The sequence below is a fragment of the Sorex fumeus genome, unplaced genomic scaffold, assembly GCF_029834395.1.
Source record: "Sorex fumeus unplaced genomic scaffold, SorFum_2.1 ptg000006l, whole genome shotgun sequence".
NCBI classification, from domain to species: domain Eukaryota; kingdom Metazoa; phylum Chordata; class Mammalia; order Eulipotyphla; family Soricidae; genus Sorex; species Sorex fumeus.
In genome coordinates, this window is record NW_026606063.1 from 50337197 (window position 1) to 50359516 (window position 22320).

Here is a 22320-nt window from a genome sequence, read left to right on the forward strand (position 1 = left end):
TGACTTTCTAAAGGCCACTTTTGGAAAGGTAAATATACTTATTGTATATCCAATGAGCGTGTTTAAAGTAACCTTTTAACCCCCTCCCCAAACCACCTGCATCATTCATCAATAATTATGCAATATTTTTAAACCTCTTTAAAAAAAACTCATTTTTATTTCTTTTAACACACGTACAAATCCTCCCCTCCCCCACTTTTGGGCGCTTTATCGAAGATCCAGCCGTAGACGAGGGAGGGGGGTATCACCCGCAGGGGGCAAGCACCAAACATGGGCAAGCAGACGAGTGTGTGTGTGTGTGTGTGTGTGTGTGTGTGTGTGTGTGTTGGGGGGGGCAGTGGCGGTCCGGGGAGTCGGGGTCTGCACCCAGGAGGATCAAATGCCCAAACACAGCTCTGCTTCTCCAGACTGGGTGAGCTCAGGCTGGGGGAGGGGTGGCGCGGAGGGCAGTTCCTATTTCACTCTGGGCATTTTATGACGGTGAAGTGAAATATATGTTAATGGTGGAAACGTCGCTGCTTACCTCTTCGCTGGCACCCAGGGAAAGCAGCTGCAAAACTGGGTTTTTAATGTATGTTTTTAAGATGTGGTTTCCGATGGACCCCCCCTGACATCTGAAACAAGTGCAATAAGAGAGCAGACCTATTTGTAACTAAGTGCTTAATTTCCTATGATTTTTTAAAAAAGAAAATCAATAAAATGTTGCCAGTTATTTATTGAAAATAACCACAGACAGCGGCCCTGCTAGGTTGCCGGTTTTAGAGAGCACACGATTGTGTAATGAATTGTAATTCAGAAGACTGTTAAATGTGAGCCACAGAACCTTTCAGAGGCAATAAAGTCATTACTTTTTTACACTACAGGCAAGCCTGAAAAGCTTCAACTCACCATTCTGTATAAATCAGACATACCTATTTTCAGAACACACACTCTCCTATTTAAACATCTTCTTTCTATATGGACTTTTATGGATAGATGGGAAAATATTTAAATTCGAAAAGCTTGGTTCAGAAAGAATCACAATGACTCGAAGGGGCTTTCGTCTTATTTATTTATTTTTCAAAGACCTCCCAGTTGCACTTTCTACTTCCCACTCCTCACCTGTCTATGGTGTTCTCCTCCATGCCCGCTCCCCCACCACCTCCACGGAAATGACAGACTTTTGGAGGCAACAAGGCTAGTGTAGCAAGACAAACAGCGAGAGTCGTCGACCTGCTTAAAAAAAAAAAACTCAGGAGAAAGGGGAAATGGTGTAACGCACAAACTGCTGAGTTTTGCTAGCAAGGGAATTTTGTTGCTTCTAAAACTAGATTTGAAGTCTTTACCCCCCTTACCCCCCCTCACTTGGAGGGAAACAATAACGACAAACTACAGTTACCCAAATTCAGACCAGTCCACGTCTGTCCTACTGCTGGGCACCAAACCTCTCCTTCCTTACCGGGGGCCCGCCGATTTGCCCAGCTCGGCAAGCCAGTCATTTTCTAATAGGTTCGAAACTTTACTCAGACAACACTGGACCAGAGCTGCTTGCCCGCGGCTGGATGGTGGGAATGCGCTTCCCCCTCAGCCTGGGCAGGCCCTGGGGCGCTCGCTCTAACAATCTAAAGCCGCCCCCCCACCCCCCACCCCGCCGGGTGGTTACAGTATCCCAAACCTGGTCCCTTAGGCAGAGGGGTGGGAGAAGGCATTTGGGAATGTTGGAGTAGCTTGGAGGAGAGAGAGCTGGAGGCTCCTGGCTCTGCAGACACACTCACACACGTCCACCTGCAGCTCGGAGTGTCGTGGGGGGCTGCGTCCTGACGCCCCTCCCCCAACCCCCGCGGGCCCCTCTGCGACTCGGCTGGACTCCGGCCGCGCTCTTCTTCCCTCGGCCCTTCTGGATCGGGCAGAGCCGAGCGCTCTCGGTGGCGGCGACGACGGAGGCTGTGGGGTGGCGCAGGCAGGCAGGGAGGCGTGAGACGCTGGGGGACTTTACAGGCACGTTTCTGAATAAACTTTCCAATCGCAGGGGGTGCTGTTGCTGTACATTTTACGTAAAACTGAAAGTATCCCACGCCAGAGTGAAGCCCGCTTTTTGACAGCGGCGGTGGGGTGTGCGTGTGCGTGCGAGTGTGTGTGTGCGAGTGCGTGCGTGTGTGTGTGTGTGTGTGAGTGCGCGCGCGCGCGTATGTGCATTAAAGTGACAGGGATTTCTTTCCAACAGGTCATCCCTAATTGCCCCAGAACGTCTGCAGAGACCAGAGGGGCCCTTGGGTTTCCCGGCTTGCGCATGGGCCCGGGGCGCCGGGTGAGCGCGGCGTTCAGCCGGGGCGGTCAGCCCATCAACGTGGCTTCCCAGCCGCTCCTGCAAGCCAGCCACTCACTCATTCCCCATTTTCTTTCGCCGGGTAACAGCACAGGAGTAGTTGTGCTCCGCCCGTAAGAAACACTTTCTTTCCCTTCCTCAGTGCGTTACAGTTGCTCCGGAGTGGGAGTGGGTGTGTCCTTCCCTGGGACCCGCTTGGGGGACCTCCCGCCGCGCGGGCAGCACGTTTCCAGGGGCTGGAACTCCTGGGACTGCCCAGGCTTTGTCCTCTGGCCCGCGGCCGCAGCAGAGGTGAACGCCTCGGCGCCTCCCTCGCCCCGGGTTGGCCCGCGCTCCCCCCTGGGGGCCGGAATGTGTCCGGAGTCTCGCTCCTGGTTCTTTATTCCTTGCTTCAGTCTTTGCTTGACCCCGTGGACCCTAGTCTCCCGCGCTTCCGATCGCTCTCAGTCTCAATCGCTTGGCCCGGTGCTTATCTCCTCGCCCCCCTCCGGGTTCGTCCTTAGGGGTCGCCTCCCAGCCCTCCCGCCCCGGCCTGCCCTGACTCCCTCGCTCTCGTCCCTTCCCTGATACACTCTGGAGTTCACAGAGACCCGGACACTGCCCTTCCGGACCCTTCAACCTTGCAAAGTTGGGCCGGACTCCGCTTACCGCGCGCTCCCTCCCGCCACCCCGCGTCCGCTGCGGAGCTGTAACTTGGAGGCTCAGCTCTCAACTTCGGGTGATTTTTCTTGGCTATCCGCTCCTCCGGCAAAGTTTCCCTAGCAGAGCCACGGGCTCGGGGCTTTCGCTTCGGCCCCGGACATCCGCACGCGGGGAGCGAGCGCGGCGGCGGTGGCGGGGAGGGGAAGTGGGTGTGCGCACGGAGGAGGGTGTCCGGGAGCAACTCTACCTGGCGTCCCTCCTCCCGCGCTTCCCCGGCCCCGGGCTGCATCCTCCTCGGGTACTCTTGCGGCTGCGACTGCTTCTTCTTCTTTTTTAAAATAACCTTTCATTTTTTGAGTCCGCGTGCGGGGGGGGGGGGGGGAGTAGCAAGGCGCACGTCTTGCCCCCCCCCCCCCCCGCCGCCCCTTTCTTCTTTCGTGGCCAAGCCGCCGCCTCCGCGCTCGCTGCGGCCACTGGTGAGCCCGCGGCCCCAGCGCCCCCTCCCATCCGCCGCCCCTCCCCCGGGGGCCGCGTCTGGCGTCTGCTGAGCCCCCCGCCCGCACCTCCCCCGCCCCGCACTGGCCATTGGCTTGTCCTGGTCTCTTTTTCATGTCCAGCCCCTGATGTGTGTCCATTGGTGTGAGCTTCCCCTTCCCTCCTCCCCTTCTCTCCTGCTCGCCCTGCCCATGTTTTGTGTGTCTCTGTCCATCCAGACTCCTGACGTTCAAGTTCGCAGGGACGTCACGTCCGCACTTGAACTTGCAGCTCAGGGGGGCTTTTGCCATTTTTTTCATCTCTCTCTCTCTCCCTCTATCTCTCTGCTCTCTCTCTCTCTCTCTCTTTTTTTTTGCTTAAAAAAAAAAGCCATGACGGCTCTCCCACAATTCATCTTCCCTGCGCCATCTTTGTATTATTTCTAATTTATTTTGGATGTCAAAAGGCACTGATGAAGATATTTTCTCTGGAGTCTCCTTCTTTCTAACCCGGCTCTCCCGATGTGAACCGAGCCGTCGTCCGCCCGCCGCCGCCGCCGCCGCCGCCGCCCGCCCCGCAGCCCACCATGTCTCGCCGCAAGCAAGGCAAACCCCAGCACTTAAGCAAACGGGAATTCTCGCGTAAGTAACCCAATAATAGTAATAATAATTATTAATAATCACGAGAGCGCGCAGGACAAGAAGCTAGAGCGAGGGGGAGAGAGGGGTGTGTGCGTGCATCTAATTTTTTTCCACGAGAAAAATCTCCTATAGTTGGGCTAAAAAAAAAAAAATTAAAGGGGGAGGGAAAAAAAAGCCCTCATACCATCCCAAACCATAACGCTGTGTACACTTTTGGGGATAGCACAGACCTTTTAATTTAATTTAATTAAAAAAAAACGTGTCTCCTCCTCTTTCCTGCTTTCCGCTGTCTTATTTCGCCTTTGGAAAAGGACTGCTATGATTTCTCCTTCAGTTTTGCAAAAATAATGAACAATGCTAAGGATGAGTACAACTCTTGCAAACCTAGAGGAAGGAGCTGGAGGGAGCGAAAGGGGGTTGTTTGCACTCACCGTAGGAAAATGGAGTGGGGTGGGGGAGGGAGTTCAAACCTAAAGAAAAAAAAAATCCCGGGGAGAAAAAGAAGTGAGACTGGCCCTCGGACACCCGCGCGCTCACGGTCAAGTGTGCATGGGAGCAAAGTAGTCATCTCCACAATAGTGAGAAAGTGGGACCATGGGGGGGCCCCCGGCGTTCGGGACTCAGCCGAGTCTGGAAAGGGGCCGCGGCTGCAGGGAGAGCCAGGCGGCGGGGAAGGACCGGAGGCGCGGCCGGCTCTGCTGCCTTTTGTTCCGGCCCGAGGTGGGTGTTTGTCCCGTGGCCTTTTGTGCCGGCTCCTCGCGTTTGCCCTCCCGCGCCGCCTTCGAAGGGCAGGAGGAACGGCCAGGGGCCAGCGGGAGAGGGAAGGGAGGGCGCCCGAACTGCGATCGCTGGATTTGCCCTGCCCGCCCCTCCCGGCTGAACCTTAGTGGCGGCGAGAAGACATGCAAAATGAAAAGAAATAAAAATAAAATAAAAGAGACATGAAAAAGAGAAAACCTCCTGCCTAAACAGAAGCAAGCGTTCCGCCGGCGATTTTTTTTTTTTTTGCAACGGTCTTCTCTTTACACTCCCCGCCCCCCCCCCCGCAAAAATCTTATGATCCCTAATTGAAGGGGGGTAAAAATTTACCCCCTTCCCCAAAATCCTTTTAGTTGCAAACTTAGAGCGCCAGCGACACGGAGAGGGAGCGAGGAACTCCCTCCTCTTACTATTTTTTGGAAGATTTTCAAAAAAAGTGGAAGTGGATTTTGATTGGGAAAAATCTCGTGTCTGAATGTTTACAAGCACCGCGTGTGCGGGAGCCTCCTGCCAACAAACAGACAGAGGACCGAGCGCAGCGCGGCAGCCCAGAAGCGGGTGGCGGCGGCGGCTGGGCCTCGCCGGGCCTCACCGCGCCCCCGCCCCGCCCGCGATCGCCCACCCGGCGCCCGCCGCCCGCCCGCCCGCACAGCGGCAGGCCGCGCTGCGACTCCGCGCCAGCCGGGTCCAAGGTCTCGCCTCGCCCCCAGCACAATGCGCAGACCGCCTCCCGGCCAGATCGACTGCAAAATCGGCCGGGGAAAAACTTGACTTTCCAAAGCATCATCATCATCATCATTATTATTATTTTTAAATGTTGCGAAGCTACTGGAAAAGCGCGTTTTCTGTTCTCTCCTCGGCCCCTCCCCCGCCCCAATTCTTGTCCACAGTACAGGACAGAGGGGAGGTCACCACGTGCTTTCCCTAACTGCCCCCAACTCCTCCCCCCACCCCACCTTTGGGTCTGGCTACTAATTCCTGGCGCTCCAGTGAGGCCCGGCCAGGTGGGAGTGACGGTGGGGGCGGGGTGGACAGGAGAGACATATGTTCAAATGTGCGTTTTGGAATGCTTGACCCAGGAACACTGCGCACTTCACCTTTGAGTTCTTACCCTCGGTTCCGGACCGGGGTCGGTGGATACTTGCATGTGTGGGGATGTGAAGGAGGGGGTTAAACGGTCCTTCTGAGTCTATGTACAGAACTGTCTCAAGTCTAATCAAACACGCCTGCAAGAGCGTGGGTACTTACTAAAGTTTGATAGCAGGAAAAAAAGGCGTGAGAAGGCCCACAATCATTCCCCTTTTCATACTTGACTAATTTTAATTTTTGGTGCCGGTTTAAAGGAAGATATATATATATATCTCATATATATATATATATATATATATATATATATATGTATATCTCCAGGTCTCCAGTTCTGTACTTTTTAAGGGAGGTGCGCATAGGTTTTGAATTTTTCACTGGGCTCTGGAACTTGTCATATACTTCGGAAGCTCCCCCGCCCCGGCACGTTGCGGGGCCCTCCCTCTCCCCACCCCCGCGCATCCCTCCCTCACCACTCTCCCCCGCCCCCTACTCCCCCGGCAGCGCCGGATACGCAGCAGACACGGCGCGCAGCGGTGTGAAGTTACAACCCGGCCAGGTACCGGCGGGAAGGAAGGGCAGTGTTCGCAGGACTCGGGAAAGGCTGGCCCTTTTGCGCAAGGATGCGCTGGGGGGCTCAGAAAACGGACTGGGGCTTGCTGTCGGGCTGCCCGCCCCAAACCCCCATCCCGGGCTCATCTCGGGACAGTGCAGGCTGGGCGAGTTAGTCCCTGTCTTCCCCAACCCCAAGGAGAAGTTTTAGATTATAGGACCAATTTGGAAGGGCTGCTGCTTCTTTTCTGGGTGTTAGAGGGGGGCGGGAACCCTCCAGTCCGCAGGACCCCCTCTCCCCCCCATCCACCGCTCTTGGGCTGAATGAACCATTCGGTCGCTAGGAGGCAGAACAAGATCAAAAAAGCTCAGCGAACTTGAACCTGTACCAGCGCCTCCCCCAACCCCCTGTTCGGCGTTTCTCAGCCGGGGAGGGACCAGCTTTGCGAGGGTGGGGGTGGGGGAAACGGACGGTTAGGCAGAATTCCTTTTCTCCCCCCACCCCCTTCACCCCTTAAGTCTTTGTTCTTCCTTTTGACTTTAAAAATGCTTCTGGCCTGGGCTTCAGAGACGAGCCCGTGCGCGCGGCCGACACCCCCGCATGCCCAGCACCTAGCGGGGTGCAGTTTTCTCTTTCTCTCGGGGAGGGGTTTTTTTCCTTTTCTTTTCTTCTTTTTTGTTTGTTTTTTTTTGGTAAGAAGGAAAGGGGAGTGAGCTACGGGGCGAGGCCAAAGGGCAAGATGTGGCTAGTTTGCACTTCGTGTTGAGGTTCACTTCTTCCACCTCCTTATCCCCTGCGCTAAGAACTGACCCCGGCGGCAGCGGCGGGCTTGCTTGCGGGGCAGATCTGCAGTCCAGCCCCCCTGCCCCACCCCCCACCCCACCTCCTGCAGCTCTCGCCTTGGAGCCCGAAATCACAACAATAGTAATAGTTATCATCATAATGATGCGGGCAAGCAGCGTCATTAATAATGAATAACCGCAGCCGCCGCCGCCTCGCTGCGCACACCGGTCCCGGGAATTGCGGGAGAAATGCATTTACAGAGATTAACACTCCCCCCACCCCCAAAGTAAAAAGTGTGAGCTTGTGGACACAACGAATTTCAGGACCCGCGCTCGAGGTGCGCGGGGTGATTAACGAGACGGAATCAGGCTAACCGGCCGGGTTTCCCAAACCTCACTCCTTCTTCAACTGCCGGGCCCTAGGAACCGTGGTCACCCGCTGCGGGGCTGGATCGGCGCTGGAGCGACAGTCGGGGGTCCCTAGCCGCCCGCTACCGGCAGATCGCCGACCCTGGGTCTCCCCCAGCTCGGCCGCCGCCGTTGCACGTGTTCACCGCGAACACTGCCCGAGCCGGCGGCCAGCAAGCTGCGCGCTTTGTGCCCCAGAGTCCCCGCGCCCAACTTCACTTCTACTCGTTACGCCCCCGCCGGTCCCCCTGCCCCGGACCTGTCGCCCTTGCTTTCTCTTTTGTTGCTTTACTTTTTCCTTTCTGCATTTCACCAGCGGTTGGCTTCCTTGCTCTGTTAAGACAATCAAAGAGAAGAACTTGGAAAGCAAACTTGAAGGCTTAGCCCCCCCTCTCCCCCTCCCCTAAGCAGTCCTCGTTTCCCTTCTCTACATTTCTTCTAAGTGTTAGCCCCCCCCCGCTCCCCCCTCCCCCCCCCCCCACCCCGGCTTCACACACACCCTTTCTTTCTTGTTGTTGTAAATTTATTCCTCCGCAATTGCAGAGAGAGGAAAGGGACCTTAGTCTGCCGCTGGGCTATTGAGACATTACATTCTGTCTTGCTGTTTGAACGCAGAAACATTTTATTTCAATTTCTTTCTCCCCTTACAGAAAATCCGCGGCTAATTATTACGATTATTTGCCCACTCCCTTCCACTTTAATTCTGGACTCCTATCTTTGTAGCTGAGACTGGAGTTTAGAAACGATGGTATTGTGGGGGTGAAGAAGGATAGAGTTGAATTGAGGGAGGGGGGTAAAATGGCTGAGGTTAGGAATGTTTTTAGGGAAAAAGGAATTTGCATTAAAATACAGAGAAATTATCAGATGCCCAGAAAGGAAATGTTGATTGCCTCTGAGAAAAGATGTCAATGCAAATCAGACTACACCAAGAGAATTGTATTTTCATATTTTCTTTGTGCCCCATTTCCTCTGATTTTTAATAATACAGCAGTAATAATAAGAACACTTTGGTATTTCTCTGAACATCTCTAGCTAAATGTTTGCAAGGAGCCCTATGTTAAGCGTATTTCATACATTAGGATATAATTCTTGTTAATTAGCAATAATTTACGTTAAGAGCATAGAAAATGTTGAGGTTACAGGTTTTATATCTGTACATTTGATCATCTTGTTATTTTCAAGAACTTTGCCTCCTATAAAATTAATTAGGTGAAATGTGGAGGTGTAATCAGCAACCTCTGAATTACCACTTCATTTCCTGGTTTTGATTGTAAGTCAGTTCAGTCACTACATTTAGAAGACTTTAACCAAGTCTGTTTTGTACTGCATTACCTTTAACTGTTTGGTACCTAGAAGAATATTTCCTTTTGCTCCTAAATAATATTTTTATTTTTATGAATGTTTTAGGCCTTGGGAATAAGAAGCCAATCTTAGCAGTGGGATTAAAATATACTTTGCCCCCCAAAAGGTTCAACATACTACAAACTTTAGTAAAATTAATTTTTTCCAAGTTTTTAATCCAGGAACTTTAGATGTTGTAGTTAACACTGAACAAAAAAGAGACATATTTGACAATGTGTTTATAAAATCCTTAGTATGATCATTAGGGATCCTAGAGAATGACTTCTCTATTCAAGTTGCTCAGTTGGTCAAAATGAAAGCAAATATGGGAGAAAAATGACATAGAGATACAATGCAAAAGCACTTCCATTTGTCTCCATATTTGAAAAGTCTGCCTGTGTATTTTGTATTTATCTTTGGTCAGTATGTTGGGCAAAGTGCTTACCTTGCTGCCTTTATTAGTAAGGAAATAACCTTCATATTCCTGTGGTGACCTTACATTAAATTGGGAGGAGTACCAGAGGCTAGAAATGATGACATGTCCTACTTGAGCACAGGTGCAGCTAGGCTGGGCCCTCTCAATATTATTTCACCCAGCACATCTGGGAGTTACTCCAGATCTTCCCCCTCAATATGCAGCCCGGGTAGGGTTGAAATAAATTTAACCTGAGTTCACTGGATTTTTGCACTTTATCAAAATCTGTTCCAATATTCTACACTCAAATTAAAATCTATTTTTTGATTCTCTGTGGCTTTAAGTTCATTAAATGTGAAATTGGCAGCTTGCTAAAGAAGGTCAGACTGATTAACTGTTTAAGACTTGTACATTTTCTGCTTCAGTTTTATTAACTTGCAGCATCACAGATGTGTTTTGTATTTTGTGAGAAAAAATTTTTTTAAGTATAAGGTTTTAGGAGTCAAGAGACCAACTCTCTTTTTCTTCTTTGGAAGGTTAAAAAATGATAGACACTGTTCAAATAGATGCTGGAGTATATATGGTGCAAAGTTTGAAAAAAAAAGAAAAAGGAAAACAGGATCGAAACACATATCTACCTTGTTCTACCATCCGCTAGTGATTATGTGTGTAGAAATAGTTCCATAATGAAGCGTTTTGGAGCTCATTCAGAAAATTAGTCAACTTTGACAACATTAGAAGAAGTATTTCAAGTCTGAAGAAAGAGCTTCTCAGCCTTGTTCTGAAATGTGGCGTTTGCTTGACCATTCTGATTTTTATGTGATGGAGGCCACCAAGTGCAAACATGTTTAGAATATTTTAGGCATTCCTTTCTTCAGAATGAAAAAATGACTAATTGGCTTATTTTCTTAAGTACTCAAAAGTATCCCATTTAGCTAATGTGTCTGAGAAGAATTGCCAGTGAATTTGGTATTTCTTTGATTTTGTGGCACTGCTGAGAGTGAGATCAGAAAGGTTTTTGGCAGTGTGAATTATGCTGCGTTATGATTATTATTTAGATCTGTTTCACAGGTGAATGCATTCGTTTTCTTATTACAATAGTGAAAATGTGGCACATTTTCTGTGTGATGTAGTAGCTTTTAAATTTATGAGGCTATATCTCTGTATTGTATACTTAGGAGTATATCCACATACAAAGGCTGTGTGTGTTTATTCACCTCTTTCATTCTTTGGCACAATAGACTACTTAATCTCTAAGGAAAAAAATAAACAAATTTGGTTTCAATTCATATTTTTGCCATTTGGGGAGGCTAGTTATTATTTAAGTTTTCTTTATGTTGCCTATGTTAACTATTTATTTGACATTCATAGTCTCTATAAACTCACAAGGCAGACACCTGTGTTGTGCGAGTGTGCATGCGTGCGTGCGTGCGTGCGTACGTGTGTGTGTGTGTGTGTGCTGTGTATATGTGTGCATTTTTCTCTAGAGTTGAGCAAATCAGGCAGTTTTCTTGAAATTCATGCTGATTTATCTCATGGATAAAAATTGCTTTCTTGTTGATTATCTCCATATCCTGGTGCATTGTAGGTGCTCACATATTCTGAGTGTTAGCTGGAGAAGACTAAGATTGTTCTGCATAATGTGGTTTGGGGTGGGCTGGGGTTGAGAATGTATATCCCCTTTTCCCTCCTGTCTGGCACTCTAATAATTGTGCTTTTGTTTTTCCAACCACAGCCGAACCTCTTGAAGCCATTCTTACAGATGATGAACCAGACCACGGCCCTTTGGGAGCGCCAGAAGGGGACCATGACCTCCTCACGTGTGGGCAGTGCCAGATGAACTTCCCATTGGGGGACATTCTTATTTTTATCGAGCACAAACGGAAACAATGCAATGGCAGCCTCTGCTTAGAAAAAGCTGTGGATAAGCCACCTTCCCCTTCACCAATCGAGATGAAAAAAGCATCCAATCCCGTGGAGGTTGGCATCCAGGTCACGCCAGAGGATGACGATTGTTTATCAACGTCATCTAGAGGAATTTGCCCCAAACAGGAACACATAGCAGGTAAATGAGAAGCAAGGAGAAAAGCTGTTTGCATGTTTTCTTTTCATTTTTAGAGGTGCTATAGCCAAGCACTAAGGAGTGGTGGAGTGATTTCTGTATTTCTCCCTGTGACTGTCTGTGACAGCCTGTAATGCTAAAATCATCATTCCTCTTATATCCAGAGTACACACACAAATAAATATTTTCCACTTCACTGAGTCAGATGTGGGCGGACTAGGTACACACACCTGATAACCCTCTCTCTGCCTGAGTTGATTCTCTATTCCTTTCCCTTTTCCTCTCCATCTCCCTTTTGGGGTTTGAAACTTACCACACTGCACCCACTTTGTGTTGCCCATTTCTAGCCTTGGTGATGAGTCAAAGGCAAAGTGGCCATGCAGAAGCCTATGTAGTTGGGCTAATGACCCGTTTGGATCAGAATGCCTGTTCTGGCCTCCAGTTAGTTGCCAAGGCTTCTGTGAGGTGGGGTGGGCTGGCAGGGCATTTGGGAGGGGTGGAAAGAGTTAACTGAGCTTCAGGGCTAGCCTTGGATCCATATTGGCTGTCAGCCCTTATGGGGCTGTAATTAAACACAGCCCATGGTGGGATGACACCGTGACCTTGACTTTAAGATGCCATTTTCGACTGGCCAGGCCAGAGTAGAGAGGGCAGTTGCTGAAGCGCACAGACATGCTTACTCGAAAAGTTTAAGGGCATGTTGGAAATTTCAAAAGGTTGGTTTGACAGGAACGGCTGCTCCCTGCAGCCTGCCTCCTCGGCTAAATGATAAATGCTTCTCTGTGCTCTCTCTTGTCTCTGATGTGGTTTTGACAGATGTATCTTGATTTTGTTTGTGGTTTACACAACCACATGTCACCCTTACAAATGTCCAGTCCAGACTTCCACTGTTTCTGCTAACACAATGTAAAAATTCTCTTGGAAAAAAAATACACTCTTCTTCAACAGCTCTCCTTCCTTTGTTAATTTTAGCAGAGAGGTAATAGCTAGGTGTGTGGGTTTCTCAGCAGCCCAGGGGAGAAGGAATTAAAGGCTAACAGAGGGACTTAAATCCCTACTCTCAATGATAAACAGCAGCACTAGATAGTGGCCCTTAAAACATGTTTTTAGGAAAACAATAGTGATTTAACACATAGGACAAAGTGAGTGTAGATTCTGTGATGACAGAAACGGGCATGCCTGTTCATACATCTCCTTCCTCTCCTAATAACAGAGGTTTGTTCACTTTTAGGAAGGACAGGGCCTCTGATCAGTGGACTCTTAGAAACTTGTCTCTTCGACCTAGTTTGACCACAGAGTTGAACTGCTGTAGACCGGTGGTCTGGAGGGAATTAAATGTCATGTATTTCTCTACTCCCCCTCCAGAATTTGAGCATGAAAATCAAACGTGGCGTTTTCTTTCTTTTTAAAAATGCTTTCTACAATAGCACTCAGATACTTTTGCTTTAGTGAAGTGAGAAATCTGCTCCTAGGATGCATTTACAAAATATATTTTTCCTGAACCTACCACCTTTAGCTTATGTGACATATAGGTTAAGATTTTATCTTGTCCCTCCCCACCTACCTCCCAGTAGGAGATGGCAATGACCATTTCCATGTGCTGTTTTGTGACTGGAAGGAAAATGAACAGAAGTGTAAGGCATGATTAATGAAGCAAGAGCAAGCGGAAGGGGGATTTGTCGTCTTCCGAGATCCAAAGCCTTTCTAAATCACCAAATATGGAGTAACACTTGCGTGATGTAACATCGTATTTACATATCGAGCTGCTCGTTTAAAAGACAAAACACAGTGTCTGTCAAGCAAGAATTAAAACCACACTTCTAACTGAGGTCCCAAATAGGTTATTCAGTCTCAGATTAACCGACTCAGAAATTCTGTGCCTCTGTACTTAGTGGAGGAATGTTAAAGCTGGGAAGAAGGCCCTATATATAGTTAAGGCTTTTTACTGCTACATTGTAAATTTATGTAAGGAAAGAAAAGATATTTTCCTTAACTCTGGTTGTCATAAAGATTATACTGTGTTGTTTCTTTCTCTCTTTCTTTCTTTCTTTCTTTCTTTCTTTCTTTCTTTCTTTCTTTCTTTCTTCTAGTACAATAGCCGGGTCCAGGGAAACCAAACAAAGCAAAACAAAACGGCAACTTTAAAATGTTTTATAGGGCTGTCACCAAATAATTTCACTGAGATGAAAAGCTGTCTGAGGTATCTAAGATATTCAATGGGTGCACAGGTGCTGTGACCCAGGTGAGGCAAACCTCTCATGCATGAATAATTGCAAAGTCTTGATTCCTCTCATTGGGTTTAATCACCTGTCCTCACCCTGGAATTGGTGGAACATAAATAGCCTGGTCACATCTCAAAACGAGACATCAGTAACTAGAATCACAACTTCTCATAATTCACAACAATGTAAGAGTTTCCTATAGTGAAATTAACATTCTGCCATTGCACATAAATTAAGATGCTCAGGCTTCTTTGCTGCCTCTGGAGTGAAGTTCTGGAAGTCAGCTCTGCCCTCCCAGCCTGTGGCTCTCAAGCACGTCTTTGCAATTCCAAGTCTGTTTTTCTTTTTATGATGAGGAAGGAAACAATAAGAGTAATCATTCAGTAGATACTTGAATTGTGTCACAGAGAGAAAGGAGAAGCAACGCTCTGTATTAGGAAGGGGATACATTGATGAATCTCTAGAAGAATATGTTTGGCAACCACATAAAAGGTAGCCATTGAAGTGCGCCATGGAGGGAAGTCTTTATTAAAGTGATGTAAGTTGGATTCCGGTTGTCTTGTGTGCTCTGTGCATTTTATAGGCAGGAAGCAGGAATGAAACAGTGACACATTTTCTTCCTGACATAAATAAGGTTTGGAATTTGAGGCTTTCAAATAGAAGAATGAAGTAGAGTTCTTTAAATGATCAGTAAAATGGTGTGCATCTCGACTGTACAAAGGCCTCTCCTAGCTGAGTATTTTTTCGGAAGGTTGATTTTTACCTGTAAATAAGTGTCTACGCTCCATCGCTGCACTCATGTACAAATGCTCAGACCACACCTATCTGTGGATCAGGCTGTTTTTAAATATTTTATTCAAATATTCAAAATATCTTGTGATTGATCCAGTGAGATCTTTGAACTATTATTTTGATTGAAAACGAGCAGATTATACTGTCTGAGGCCCATTTCATCACTGTGTCTGTCAAATATCCACCATGGCCTTTGACTGGCAGTTCCGACATTTAATAAGAACTTTGTTTTTTAGTTACACATTTTATGACAGGAGAAATAATCATGGAAGATCAATGAATGTGAAACTACTGTTCCCTTCTAGAAAATTAAAAAATATATATATATATTATTCTGCAACGTCAAACTTTTTACTTCTTACATATCAAAATCTTTAAATTAGGACCGGGTTGTCATAAAGTTACTTGCTTTTTGAGAGAATTAGAGTAAATATGACAAGTTCTTTAAATATAGTAAAATCTACTACAGTTGATATGCAGCATTTTTCCCCTTTAAAATCATGAACATAGACATATTAGAATATTAAAAAGTTATTTGCTTAGGCAATATGCCTCATAACTAAATAATCATGTGTAAGGCCTCTAAGACAGGTAGTCCAGTAAAGAGAGAATTACCCATTTAAAACAAAACATTAGAATGTTACTTAAAATTAAAGCAAATATAAGACATTTGTGCTTTTCATAATTTAGAAAATCAAATTGCCTGTTCTTTTTTGTACCCTTTCTAATTCCTTTTTAGGTCAGATTGAACTGGAGGATATATTTGTATGCTTTCTAGTATAATTGTAAATGAGACTATAAATTATAGTATGCCATCATAACTACTTATTTTTTTATTTCTCTTTATTTGTGTGATTCTGAATAAAAGCTAACCGGCTTCTAAAGTGAATTTTTAGCATGGCAGTTAAAAGGAACAACTACCAACATCCTATCCCCTGAAGCCCCCCACCCCCATCAGCTCATATAGTGGTGAATATTTTACTTACTTTCAGAATCCAGAGAACAGGGAATAGTGTTTCCTAAGATTTTCTTAGGGAGCCTATGTTTGTGAGGCCACTACCCAAAGATTCATGTTCAGGAGACTGGGAGTCCTATATACAAGCTGTATTTGTAAATAAGACACAGAAAGGTTGTGAACTGGCAGCTTGGATGTTTTGTCAAAGTACAATGTCAGAGAAACTCTTTCTAAGACAAATTGTAAATAGAACTGTCACAGTGATTGCATGATTGAGCCGCAGAAGTGTCTTACAATTGTTGGCATTGTCAGAGGACTTTTGAAAGCTTAATTAAACACAGTGGCCCGCATGGCTGCTAAATTTACTTCGGGAAGCCAAAAAGAAAAAAAAATCTAAAATGTGGAAGGTTCCCCAGATCCCAAAATTCCTCAGACATTACTCTTTCTGTGCCACGGAAAAGATCCATTTTGCATTTTCCTGGTTATCTTTTATAAATCATAGTTTTGAGAATAGGTTCACGTGATATGAAGATCATCCTGTGTGTGATGTGGAGATTGTGTTAGTTTTTCTGTCTCCTGCTGTTACGGACAGTTAATGTAAAAATGGCCTTTTATTGGAAACACAAATATGTATTCACTTCAAGAACAGGAGCAGAGGGGAAAGTTTCCCTCCCATTCTCTCTGTTTATTCCGTGAAAGCTTGAAGAAAAAAAAACCACCAAAGCACTGTGCTACAATTTCTTGAGTCACCCCATTCCTTGTTATGTTGCAAGGTGTGCCTTTTATTTTGAAGGATCTGGAATCTGTTTTGCACACCTTTCTCCTAGTGAATGTGGCATTTAATTGTGGAGCTGCCCATGGGCTGGAAAATGCAATTGGGTGTAGAAACGAGCAGGCAATGTCAGGACAACAAACCTCAAGCTAAGGGAAGAAGCGAGTTGGATGCATATTAATGGCACATTTTAGAGTCCTGGAAAATCATTAATTTCACTATGCAACCTCAGCGTAGTTTGGCTAATGTGGGAGGACTAAATTGGAGAATATAACAAATGTGCAAATTTGTTATCCCCCTGCCCCCTAGAATTTTTGTGATTTCTTAATGAAAGTGTTTAATCAGGGTGGCTAGGTGAATGGTGGCTTCACACCCTGATCAGTGTGAACGGAAGAAAGTTGGACTTCCCTTTGGGAGAAAATATGAAATTGAAGTGAAGCAGTGCAGCTAGGGAGATGCACAGAAGTTGCATCATTCGATGTTAATTTAATCTACTTTGGTTAGTCTGTTCACACCCTTTATTGCACAAAGAAATCATTTGAACAAAATTTACCCCAAGCCTAAGTCTGTTTTTATATACAGTAGTACCAGCTTTGTGCAATAAAAAGCACTTAGCATCAAGCTGGACCCAGCCTGGCACATTGCCACTTTTTTAGCAAGAGATTTAATCACCAAGGATCTTTAGTACCTTTCTGCTTGTTCAGATTTCATTTAGGTCATGGTTTTGTCAGCAGTGTTGTTATTACAAGGATTAAATTTTTTTTAACTTAGTGCCCACTTTTAACATTATCTCAAATGAAGCAGGTTTTAATCTTATGTGTCAGTTTGGAAGACATTAATAAAGTTCATAAAGTATGCTCATATTATATAATTTATTGGGTAACTAGTATTTTTATTTGTATGGCAAATAGAAAATTGGTCAAGGTAGCCATCCTTCCTCTGTTTCCTCCTTCCCAGGTAAATACTTTCTGTCTAGGGTATAGACTACTGGCCAATATCAGTAAATTTACCTTTGTAATTTGCCATGTAGCTTTTACAACAATGACCTAATTAATTTGAGCACTAACCATATTATTGCTACTAGAGTCATTTTCTGTCACAAACTTCATTTCCAGGAAATGTAACCTGATGAATAAGAATGCGTTAACTCTCCACATGTGCTCCTAGAAACCAAAGGCAGATTTAAAATAATAATAAAAAAATGCCAGTATTATTAAAGCCAGTATGCTTGATGCCAAACTCAATTTGAAGCCAGTAAACATCAGGCTGTATTTCTAATCAGTTTGAGAATGTAACGTATTCCACATTGGGTTTGCTGGAATTTGTCTCTCTGCTTTTTTACTGGCCAGCTGCACTCCCTATGCATTTTTAAAACATTTCAGCAAAGGCTTTTGCTGTTCTTAGCAGGGTTAGTAACTTGGGGTCTATTTCTGAGCTCATTCGTCATTCTGTGATGGCATTGAGTTAGGTTGGCAAGGGAGGAATTTGAGGCGTGGGGGGTGCTGAGGTCACTTCTGACCCCAGCAGGGAATAGGTGAGCTTCATTTGCCTTTACAATAGGCGCACACTGACTGCACCTTGGCAGAGCTCTCAGGTGCCGCTCAGATGGGCGCATGTAAATGCCCTGTCAGATGCGGAGCCGGAATATTAATGCTGCTTCAACTACCACACCATAATAAAGCTGTACACAGCAAGCTTAATATGCGGCTTAGTCCGGGGAATTGTGTAAACTTAGATAGCCCAGTGTGAGAGACAGCGATGTGAAAATGCTCGATACACCACAGTTTCTACTCGTGTTTGTCTTTGATCTAGAGCAAAATGAACACATCATCCTTACCTCCTTTTGGAGTTGTCTCCCCAACTCTGCCACCTCCCAATCTACCACCATGGTTTTTTTTTTTTTTTGCATGTGCTGGTATGGAGAAATGCGCCATAATTTGTTTCATATGGTTAATTACAGGCATTTGACTATTTAAAAATTTAAATAGCCGAGTTTCAGCTTTTCCTGTTAAAAGTATGTGATTTGAACAAAGGGAGTACAGTGTAAATATTTGTCATGATTTGCAACATCCCTCTTTCCCATTAGACAGACAGAGAGACAGACACGCACACACGTGCACACACATGGCCATTCAGTTTCAATCTTGTGCTGACTTAAAGGACTTCTGTATTCTTCATTTGTACTTTTTTTTTGAAAGCCAACTTTCAACTGGAACTCCATTAAAATATTTTATCATTATTTTTGAGTCCACTCTTGCTTGAGGTTTTAAAGAGGGCTTTTTTTTTTTTAATAATGTGTTCACTTAACAGAATCAACAGCTGTCAGAACCAGTTGTGGTAAATCCACAAAACATACAAAGAAAAACACACACATTTCCTGAAACCAAACACTTGGAAAATTAAGCTGCCAAGAACTGGCAAATGGGAAGTTTGCAGACGGGGCATGAGAGTATTTCATCTCTGGGCTCACCCTGGAGACGGATGTGAGCGGATCTGATGCAATGCCGCTGGAAGGCTTACCTGGACAGGTGGCTCCTGTGCTAGGCTGGGCTCCCTCCTCTGTCCTCGTTTTGCTTTTTGATCTCTTTAGAAAAATGTAATACCACGTTCTTGGAGTGCTAAACAACAAATTAGACCCACCAAAGGTGAGAGGATCAGATTTAAACTTCCTGTAAAAGAGGCGAGAAGGCGCCCGGCACGCCCTTTTTCAGATCAGGTAGGTAGTGTGTTATTCAGAATGGAAAGGGCCCTGCCAGGGAATTCCCAGAGGAAACAGGCATGTTGATGAAGGGGATACCTGGGGACCTTTGGTCACTCACAATGCGTCTCTGTTTGTACCTTCACTGTGGTTAGCATTCGTGATGAACAATTACACCTGTGCTTTGGTTGGAGTTTTAGATAGGGGTGAGCCCACTGATTTGAAAAAATCCATTAAAATGAAGAATGGAATTATTGTGAAACTGAAAAGGTGCTTTTTCACAAAGAACATGGGGGTCATTATATATCCCCCCTTTTCTTTTTGAACTTTCTTAAAACTACAAGCCTCCTACTAAGCATCAGGGCATTTACACTGATGTTCATCAATTGTTCATTTTCTTCGTATATAATGATGCATAAAAAAGCTGCATAAGAAGCAGAGCAGTTAATTTTCAGGGAAATCAGGTGTACCTGATTGGGTTCTTACCTGAGTTGGCACATAGTGCCATGTCTCATCTTTCACATGTTAAATGTGGACTTTTTTCTATGAGCTCCCAAAACATTTCTCTTTACTCAAGAGATCCCATGATTTTCTGACATTCGCATTTTAGGGGAGCTCACAGTGAACCTTTTACTGCTCACTTTAGCACTCGTCCCCAGTCTTTGAGTACTCAGTTAAAACAATATATTCACCCATATTAAAATTTGAATCTCTTGAGTTTCCATCTCTCACTGCATTCCACCTTAAGATTTTTTTTAAAAGGTTATATATATATATAAATATAAAATATTATTTAAAAGTGAACATTGGCTACTGAAGACTGATTTAAAGACTGAGGAAATTTTTAATAATAAATCGTAACCTTCTCATGTTATGTTTTTGTTATGTTAAGGGGAAAAATCAATAAGGAAAAATTTAATTCTGATAAAGATACTCTTGGATCTTTGAAAACAACTGCTGTCCTTTTAACTAAAACATTTGAGCAGCTTCAAAGACTATGTATTTCTTCTGATCTTGGAGCTGTGTGACTGGTAGCAAGAAAGGAAAAAAAATCTTATTCTACATACAAGTGGATTGCTTAACAAGTCTGCACAGACACGTACTTGTTTGTACAATAGAGATAAAAATTCCTGTATAAAAATAATTCAGCTGCTGACAGCAGGCATTGTTGTTGGACCTGTCTTTTGTGCTTGTCCCAGCTCTGGGCCCCCACCTCCCGTATCTGCTTGGGGCAGCTTGCTGCCTGCAGACTCCTGACCAGAAGTTAATTGCTGTGTATTAAGTATATAGGTATTATATCTATAGAGGAGCATCTTAGGGTTTCCTATACTTATTCACCCTTTTTTTAAAAGGTGGGATTGCAGCTTTGCCTGCAGTGGGGTGACAGGGAAATAAATACTCTAATAGGGAAAATGATGTGAAGGCAGTTAGGGGAAATTTGGCCTTCAAGTCCCATTTGCTCTTCAGTGTAGCATTGGTTTCTAAACTTTTGTTTTTAATCTAATTCTGATTTACTCTGTCACATCCCATATCAACCCTCATTGAACTCTACTCATGTAGAGTAACATTAGTGTCAAATGGAATTGGTCAGGACTGTGGACCTGTGGCTCATACAGATGGTGGTGGATGCGGTCCTGCAGTCTGTTCTTTCGAAGAAACATTGGAAAGTGGCAGGTTTCTGAGCAGGACCTATGGATGAGAGAGTTAAGGAGTCAGGGTTCAGGCCTGAAGCGTTCTCCCATCTCTGTCTCATTTCCTTCTTCTCTCCCATATTTTAGGTAATCTCAGCTCTTAAGCTCTGTGGGTCATGATGGGGCAGGGAGTTAGTGTGGTGAAGGATGAGGAGGGAGAGCCAGGTGGCCAAGGGATTGAAATATTTTTAATAGGAATTCAAATGTGGTAATGTGGCCACCAGACAGAGATCCTGTCAGGTCTGGCAGTGGATGTGTGGGAGCAGGCACCCTGGTCCTTTCAAAGTCCTTCTTAATCTGACTTGCAGTCTAGATGAGAGGGGGCTTTCATGTCTTCACCTGGGTTGGGGTTTTGGAAAGCCAGAAAAGGAGGACTGTCTTGGGAATGCTAGCCATGGAATTCTTCCAGTGTCTTGAGTTCAGGAAGGTGTGGGTTGGCATTCAAGGTGGGAGTTTGATTCTTCTCTAGACAGGTCGTTGGCAAACTGGAAAATGCCTATTCCCACTGCACTTTAATAAGAGGAGTGATTTGATGCGTTTGGTGGCTGGACCCCATGGCTCTCTGGATCATAGTTGCTCTTGGATGCAGCGCAGTCAGTGTAGGAGGGGGGGACACCAGGAGGAGAAATACTGAACGACAGGATTTTTAACTTCTCGGAAGTAAACCAGATCTCGTGCCCCTGCCTCATAGCTTCTCCTTTCTTGCTCTTTTCTCTTTGGAAGCAGAAACTTCTAAAATGAATGCCAGTCGATGAAAAAGCTGTTTTTATACCATAGTGGATGTTTACACAGGAGACTCAACTTGAGGGGAAAAAGGCTTTTTGGGAGGGTGGTGGGACTTGTGTTAATCTGTTTTGTTGGAGGCCTGTGCAGTATTGCCTATGAGCAACTCTGGGCTGTTTTTGATAAATTACCATGTTTAGAGATAGGTTTGGCTCTTAAGGGCTTAGTTTTATGAACAAAGTCCGTAACGATGTTTGCAGCCTCTGTTTGTCTCTTAGCCCCTTTGGCTTCACTAGAAGCTCAATGTTTAGTTTAAGCTCAGTCTGGAAGATATAACAATTTTGCATTAAAAAAATGAGGAAATCATAGGAAGAAAAACCCTTTGCTTTTTGGATGAATCTTACTGATAATTTGCTAAAGCTCATTTGAATTTTAAGCACTTCTTTAATCTTCAAAGGCTAAATTGCTTTATGAATATGCATGGTGTGGGCAGACTTCAGTTCATTACCTAGTTGTAAATTCTAATGACCATTAGGTCCTTCCAGTAATTGCGAATTGTTTTGCATTTTTGATTGGCCTATTAACATGTACATTCGGTGCACATCAGGCTGGCCTGTCAGCCTGCTGAAGGAGAAAAAAAAGGTGAAAATTGTTTGTAGCACCAAGATTCTTAGATTTTTCAATCTTGCAAAATTGATGATGTAAAAAAATTAAAGCTGTGTTTTTTCTTCTCAAGATTGAAAGTTCACCAAGAGATTTGACATATTTAATTTACATGATGACTTTGCACTCCTTCATTAATGCAATTTGCATATGAAGCTGTTGTTAATCACTTTTGATCATGTTTTGTGTATTAGCTGCCTCAGTGGCTCTACTCCTCAGATGCCCCAGTAGAAAGGAGCAAAATGATGCATCTTCTTGCCAAGTTTTCTTTAGTGAATTGAGGAATTAGAAGTCTAACCTAGAGTAATTACATATGTTTTATCCGTTTTCTTTTAA

At 45.2% G+C, this 22320-nt stretch overlaps 1 protein-coding gene across 4 annotated transcripts in view; it reads left to right on the top strand.

Moving 5' to 3' along the window:
* Nucleotides 1–3350: 3350 nt before the first annotated feature.
* The window catches only part of BCL11A (BCL11 transcription factor A), a 99969-nt gene continuing 80999 nt past the window's right edge, over nt 3351–22320 (top strand). The window contains exons 1-3 of one of the 4 annotated variants that reach the window (XM_056128892.1): nt 3351–3423; nt 3888–4062; nt 11142–11471. In XM_056128892.1, coding sequence (XP_055984867.1) covers nt 4008–4062; nt 11142–11471 — 385 coding nt within the window. In that variant the 5' untranslated portion in view covers nt 3351–3423; nt 3888–4007. The other 3 variants (XM_056128898.1, XM_056128895.1, XM_056128896.1) reach the window with 3 other exon arrangements.